Source organism: Hyperolius riggenbachi, chromosome 11 (genome assembly GCF_040937935.1).
Source record: "Hyperolius riggenbachi isolate aHypRig1 chromosome 11, aHypRig1.pri, whole genome shotgun sequence".
NCBI classification, from domain to species: domain Eukaryota; kingdom Metazoa; phylum Chordata; class Amphibia; order Anura; family Hyperoliidae; genus Hyperolius; species Hyperolius riggenbachi.
The window spans coordinates 1,470,229-1,477,728 of record NC_090656.1 but is presented as its reverse complement, the minus strand read 5'-3'; the positions used below and the strand labels follow the sequence as shown (position 1 = coordinate 1,477,728).

Sequence of the window (7,500 nt, the reverse complement as noted above, 5' to 3'; positions counted from 1 at the left end):
CTACAGAGAGCGACGTCTTAATCCTGAGTGGGGACAGGTCTAATCTCCCCACCTGGTTGCCTTTGCGGTAACCCACATTTTGTAAGTATAATACTTACTTTTCACTTAATCCCTTTATCCAGTACATACTGCACTATATTGGGCTCTCGGTTTTTCTGCTTTACAATGTGTATTACATTCACATGAAGTCTAAAAGTATAAAGGTGCGTACACACATGCGACTATAGTCGTTTGTAACGATCGTTCCCCGATCTTTACCAACGACGATCGTTACAAAAAACGAACCGACGACTATTAAGGCAAACGACGAACGAGGCAAATCGCTACAAAACAAAGTTCTGTCTTGGCGGATTTTTACCACCGACGATCGTTAGCAAAAGTGGTACATCGTTGGAAACGATCGTTCGTACCAGGCTGGACATGCGCATTTCTCTTTTTCTCCAAGGAACTTTACAATTTTATGCGCAGGCGCATTAAGTGCTTTTACGTGGTGTAACGTTCGTTCTAACGATGTGATCGTTACACACTTTTTACAACTAACTTTACTTCGGTCGTTCTTTCGTCAATTAAAAGATCGTTCGTCGTCCTCAACAAACGATCGTTGTCGCATGTGTGTACGTAGCATAAGTCTCTCCCCACTACCTCCGCTTCACCCTGTCTGAGACCAACTCCTCATTATCTGCTTTCCTCCATCCCTGCATAGGAAGGGAAAGGCTGGCCTGCTGTGGAAGGGATCAGCAAGTCACGCTCCCCTAATGGGATTACACAGCTGCGCCAGTCATTTGTTAAAGCAAAACAGACAAGTCTCGATAGTTGCCTCGGGAGGGGGAGCCTCTGGATCCTACTGAGGGAAGCCATCCCGGGCCAGTGCTGAGACCCCCGGGGAGCGTCCGCACTGCTCATGCATTAGCACAGACTCCTGCTCAGGCTTTGGCGGAAAATCTGAGCCCGATTTGTTCTGTGTTACTGCACAGACAGCTCGCCGATGTGCAGCAGCACGGACCCGATCGGACTCAGTTTTTCCGCCTGTTAAACTTTTTTTCTATTTATTTTATTTATTTATTTTACTACATGGTACCTTTTTCAGTACGGTTTCATGTATTTCTCCTTCACGGCCGGTCTTTGTGCTGCCGGTCTTTGTGCTGCCAGTCCTTGCACTGATCTCTGTGTGTAGTTTCTGTTGATTTTTATTTTTTCTTAGTGACTATATTTCTGTCCTTGCAGCAAATTCCAGAGCAAAGCATCATCCTGTTCCACGCCTGCGCTCACAACCCCACCGGGGTGGACCCCAAAAAGGAGCAGTGGAAAGAGCTGGCTGCTGTCGTCAAGGTAACACCATTTTAATAATCAGTTTATTTCCTTCAGGTGGTAATCCTAACCTGAAAAGCTGGTTCATTGCTCTAATTCCCACTCCTCCACGTCCATTGCATAGGATGCAATTGATCCTCTGTGCAACTTTGCAAGGAATCTGCACAAAGTAATCTGGAAAAGGGAATCCGTATGGAATCTGAAAGAAATTTGCAAAAAAACTGCAAGGAAAATGCAATGAAATTTCATTGCATCTGTCACTTCCTGGTAGCGCTGATTGCGCACTTCCGGTTTGGGGCAGGGGGGGTACCACCAGTGTGGGCATGTACTCTTACATGCCCACTACATATGGGGCAGAGATCAGGGTTTTTGGGGGGCCTGATGCGCCACAAACAGCTGTTGCAGAAATGTCCCGCATAGCAGGACATACAAGCGCAAAGGGTTAAAGCTGACGGAAGATTCCCTTACTATATCGGTGTAGTACCACCTTAGACTGAGACCTGTAGGGGGGAAAAGTGCCCAATGTGGGTGCTTGCTTAGGTAGAGGGAAGCTTGTGGATAATCCAGGCTCCACCCGTCCTGCTGCTCCTCGCTGTTCCTCCGCCAACCTCTCCGCAAAACTGTCCACAAGCCCTGATTGACGGCTCGTGCATGTGCCGATGTATGGAAAAATCGGAGCCCGAGCATGTCCTTCCTGCTGCGCAGGAGCGTGCGGAGAGATTTGGGAGCACACAAGGTGGGCGGAGCAAGCCTCTGGAGGATCGTGTGTGTGTTGTTTTTTTTTGTTTTGTTTTTTTAAGAAGCTCACCGATTTTTACTTTAACGGACATCTAACGAGAAAGATGTGAAGGCTGCCATATTTATTTCCTTTTGAACAAAACCGTTTGCCTGGCTGCCCTGCTTATCCTCTGCCATACACCCTGAACTAGCATGGAGCAGATCAGGTGTTTCTGACATTACTGTCAGATCTAGCTGCAGGCTTATCTCTGGTGTTAAGACACTACTGCAGCCAAATAGACCAGCAGGCCTGCCAGTCAACTGGCATTGTTTGACAGGAAATACATATGGCAGCCTCCCTATACCTTTCACTTCAGTTTGCTTTTTGTTTTTTATAACTTTCAGAGCCTGTGTTACTGACCATGAAGTCTGGCTGCCATGGTTTACACCCAGGTAATCTGGGCATCTGCAGTTTACATTTTGCCATGTGTGGTCCCTCCCCGAGCCTTTAGCAGTAAAGCTTTCACTTCAGCTTAGGATGTAGGGGAGTTCCGGTTTCTGTTGCAAAGATTGGCAATTTGGAAAACGTTTACACTTTAACTGGAACTGCACATTAAAAATATAATCTATGAAAGACCAAATGTTTGTTTTACTCAATGGATGTCTGCTTTCCAGAGCCGGCGCCTCTTCCCATTCTTTGATATGGCATACCAGGGTTTCGCCAGCGGAGACATAGACCGGGACGCCTGGGCTGTGCGCCACTTCATCCAGGAGGGCCTAAATGTGGCATTGTGCCAGTCCTACGCTAAAAACATGGGGCTTTATGGTAAGAAATGGCATTCTATGCAGTTATGCCATAAGTTAGCTTTGTGATATTTTGTAAAGCAGCCACTAGATGGCAGTACAGTACACAGTCACAGAACACTCTGAAGGGTGCAGGATTTTTTTCCAGCCACTAGATGGCAGCAGGTCAATGTGAATGACCTCACTTGAATGGATTGCTTTGTACAGTATAGGACACAGATGTCAAACACAAGGCGCGCAAGTCTGACACCCCCAATTTAATGTGGCCCTTAAATTTCAATTCTGCATGTTTGTAAAGCAGTAACATTAGGACTAGGGATGAACAATGACATGAAACATTTTGGAGTTAATGCAGCATTATGCAAATATCGCATGCAAATTTCTGCAGCTCAAACATGAACCAAATTCTGAGGTAAAATTTGATTGGTCCATCTTCAAGATGTGCAAATTTGCATATAAAATGTGCACAATCCTGCATCAACTCGAAATTACTTGCAACTCATTGGGCCAGATTTATCAAAGCCATCCTGTGCCCTCGATGTCACTCACTGCTGCTCCTGTCCCCCCCCCCTGCCAGCTAGTTTCGTTATTGCCAACTCAGTCGGCGGGCCGCCACGTGTACATTTGCATGCATTTCCGCGGTGCAGGAAGCTATCGCGGACATTAACGCATACATTACGCATTGCACCTCCAACGTTTAAAAATGTATGCGTTAATGTCCGCGATAGCTTCCTGCACCGGCGGGAATGCATGCAAATGTACACGTGGCTGAAACTGGCTGGCTGGTTAGTTTCCCTGTTTACACTTACAGGTTATTGCTGGGAAGTAGTGACAGTCATGTGTAGGAGAAGCATCTGGTCAGGTGATAGATATGTAAGTCTCTGATTAGTGATGGTCATGTCTAGGAGAAGTCATGGAGAAGCATGTGATCAGTGTGGTCAGGTGATAGATATGTAAGTCACTGATTAGTGATAGGCGTGTCTAGGAGAAGTCATGGAGAAGCATGTGATCAGTGTGGTCAGGTGATAGATATGTAAGTCTCTGATTAGTGATGGTTGTGTCTAGGAGAAGTCATGGAGAAGCATGTGATCAGTGTGGTCAGGTGATAGATATGTAAGTCTCTGATTAGTGATGGTTGTGTCTAGGAGAAGCATGTGATCAGTGTGGTCAGGTGATAGATATGCAAGTCTCTGATTAGTGATGGTCGTGTCTAGGAGAAGTCATGGAGAAGCATGTGGTCAGTCTGGTCAGGTGATATATATGTAAGTCTCTGATTAGTGATGGTTATGACTAGGAGAAGTCATGGAGAAGCATGTGATCAGTCTGGTCAGGTGACAGATATGTAAGTCTCTGATTAGTGATGGTCATGTCTAGGAGAACGCCTGGAGAAGCATGTGATCAGTGTGGTCAGGTGATGGATATGCAAGTCTCTGATTAGTGATGGTCGTGTCTAGGAGAAGTCATGGAGAAGCATGTGATAGACAAGACAAATAACATTTATATTGCGCTTTTCTCCTTGCGGACTCAAAGCGCCAGAGCAGAGCAGCAGCCACTAGGGCGCGCTCTATTGGCAGTAGCAGTGTAAGGGAGACTTGCCAAAGGTCTCCTACTGAATTAGTGCTGGCTTACTGAACAGGCAGAGCCGAGATTCGAACCCTGGTCTCCTGTGTCAGAGGCAGAGCCCTTAACCATTACACCATCAGCCAATCAGTCTCTGATTAGTGATGGTCGTGTCTAGGAGAAGCATGTGATCAGTGTGGTCAGGTGATAGATATGTAAGTCTCTGATTAGTGATGGCCATGTGTAGGAGAAGTCATGGAGAAGCATGTGATCAGTCTGGTCAGGTGATAGATATGTAAGTCTCTGATTAGTGATGGTAGTGTCTAGGAGAAGTCATGGAGAAGCATGTGATCAGTCTGGTCAGGTGATAGATATGTAAGTCTCTGATTAGTGATGGTCATGTCTAGGAGGAGTCATGGAGAAGCATGTGATCAGTGTGGTCAGGTGATAGATATGTAAGTCTCTGATTAGTGATGGCCATGTGTAGGAGAAGTCATGGAGAAGCATGTGATCAGTCTGGTCAGGTGATAGATATGTAAGTCTCTGATTAGTGATGGGCGTGACTAGGAGAAGTCATGGAGAAGCATGTGATCAGTGTGGTCAGGTGATAGATATGTAGGTCTCTGATTAGTGATGGCCATGTCTAGGAGAAGTCATGGAGAAGCATGTGATCAGTCTGGTCAGGTGATAGATATGTAAGTCTCTGATTAGTGATGGTTGTGTCTAGGAGAAGTAATGGAGAAGCATGTGATCAGTGTGGTCAGGTGATAGATATGTAAGTCTCTGATTAGTGATGGTTGTGTCTAGGAGAAGTAATGGAGAAGCATGTGATCAGTGTGGTCAGGTGATAGATGTATGTCTCTGATTTGCTAGTCATGATCATGTGGTGAAGCAGGATGTGATCCCAGCAAATCAGAGCTTTGTAGATCTATCAGCTGATGAAACAAATCACATGCTCCTCCGTGACTTCTCCTAGACATGGCTGTCCCTCCTGGGAAGTCTGGAATGCTGAAGGTGACCAGTCTCTGTGTCCTCCTCCTCTAGCGGAACGTGTTGGTGCTTTCACTATGGTCTGCAGTGATGTAGATGAAGCCAAGAGGGTGGAGTCCCAACTAAAGATTCTCATTCGTCCCATGTATTCCAATCCTCCCATCAATGGGGCAAGAATAGCCGCGGCAATATTGACTCAGGCCGACCTGCGCAGCGAGTGGTATGTATGGATCTCCCAGAAAGGAGTCTCTAATTGTTATCCCTTGTCCTGTCTGTGCCCGCCCCCCCAGCTCGTCCTGTCTGTGCCCCGCCCCCCCAGCTCGTCCTGTCTGTGCCCCGTCCCCAGCTCGTCCTGTCTGTGCCCCTCCCCAGCTCGTCCTGTCTGTGCCCCGCCCCCCAGCTCGTCCTGTCTGTGCCCCGCCCCCCAGCTCGTCCTGTCTGTGCCCCGCCCCCAGCTCATCCTGTCTGTGCCCCGCCCCCCAGCTCGTCCTGTCTGTGCCCCGCCCCCCAGCTCGTCCTGTCTGTGCCCCGCCCCCCAGCTCGTCCTGTCTGTGCCCCGCCCCCCAGCTCGTCCTGTCTGTGCCCCGCCCCCCAGCGCGTCCTGTCTGTGCCCCGCCCCCAGCTGGTCCGTAATTGTTTGCCTAGTCCTGTCTGTGTGCCCCCCCCCCCCCCCGCTCAGCTTGTCTGTAATTGTTTTCCCCAATTCTGTCTCTGCCTGCTCCCCCCCCCCCCCCCCCCCCGTCCAACTCGTCTGTAATTGTTTTCCCTCTTCCTGTCTGTAACCCCCCCCTTCCCCCCCCCCCCCCCCTCGCTTGTCGGTGATTGTTTCTCCTAGTCCTGTGTGTGCCCCTCCCCTGAGATTTGCCCTCTTGAGTTGACCTAGAATCCCTCTCTTCCTATAGGTTGCAGGAGGTGAAGGGGATGGCTAATCGCATCATCAGCATGCGAGAGCAGCTGGTCTCCAATCTGAAGAAAGAAGGCTCCATCCACAACTGGCAGCACATCAGCGACCAGATCGGGATGTTCTGCTTCACGGGACTCAAACCCGAACAGGTGAGGGATCAGGATGAGGGGATGAAACCCGGGCAGGTGAGGGATTGGGATGAAACCCGGGCAGGTGAGGGATTGGGATGAAACCCGATCAGGTGAGGGATTGGGATGAAACCCGGGCAGGTAAGGGATCAGGATGATGGGATGATACCCGGGCAGGTAAGGGATCGGGATGATGGGATGAAACCTGAGCAGGTGAGGGATCGGGATGATGGGATAAAACCCGAGCAGGTGAGGGATCTGGGTGATGGGATGAAACCCGAGCAGGTGAGGGATCGGGATGATGGGATGAAACCCGAGCAGGTGAGAGATCAGGATGATGGGATGAAACCCTAGCAGGTGAGGGATCGGGGTGATGGGATAAAACCTGATCAGGTAAAGGATCGGGGTGATGGGATGAAACTTGATCAGGCGAGGGATCGGGGTGATGGGATTTAGGCTGTTCTAGAATCCTGCCAATCAGATCTTTGAAACATATGAATTGCTAAAAGTACAGATTTGTGGTGAACAAATTGCTGTTTCAAGTGCAAATTCTCTGTCAAGAACTGAAAAAAAAAAAAAAAAAAAAAAATAGGAAGCCGATCTAATCCTTCAAGGCTTTACTATTCTATAGATTCCCAGTGGTTCAGGTTTCTACCAGCCAGTAGTCTCAACTGGCGGTTACCAGGGAGCCATGGGGGCGCTCTGCAGAGCATTGGGCAGTGGAAACCACTTAGGGCCTGAGCCCATTAACGCAGTTGTGCGCAGTTGTCTGCTTTTCAGCATCTGTAACATTGCTGTCTTGCTGAATATCGGGCACACCTGCGCACAAGTGCGTTAGTGGGCTCATGCCCTTACCACAGCCCCATGGGGGGCCGTACTCTTCACTTCCTGCACTTACCAGCTGCTCTGCAGCATCCTCATACGGCTCCTGATGAGTGCATGTCACCCGATGCAGGTCAGGTGCCACATCGGGAGCCGTATGAGGATGCAGCAGAGCAGCTAGGAAGTGCAGAGTATGACCGTCGTGCACGATCACAGCTGCTTTTATTGCTGGACATGAGTCTCGTGTCCAGGAGCCCGTAGAGCAGC

At 49.0% G+C, this 7,500-nt stretch overlaps 1 protein-coding gene across 1 annotated transcript in view; it reads left to right on the top strand.

The window, feature by feature from the left end:
- Window positions 1–7,500, top strand: part of GOT2 (glutamic-oxaloacetic transaminase 2) — a 43,144-nt gene that overhangs the window by 31,137 nt on the left and 4,507 nt on the right. Inside the window, exons 6-9 of the mRNA XM_068260962.1 lie at window positions 1,225–1,329; window positions 2,701–2,851; window positions 5,434–5,599; window positions 6,282–6,432. Of these exons, the coding sequence (XP_068117063.1) occupies window positions 1,225–1,329; window positions 2,701–2,851; window positions 5,434–5,599; window positions 6,282–6,432 (573 nt within the window). The remainder of the gene's footprint in view (window positions 1–1,224; window positions 1,330–2,700; window positions 2,852–5,433; window positions 5,600–6,281; window positions 6,433–7,500) is intronic.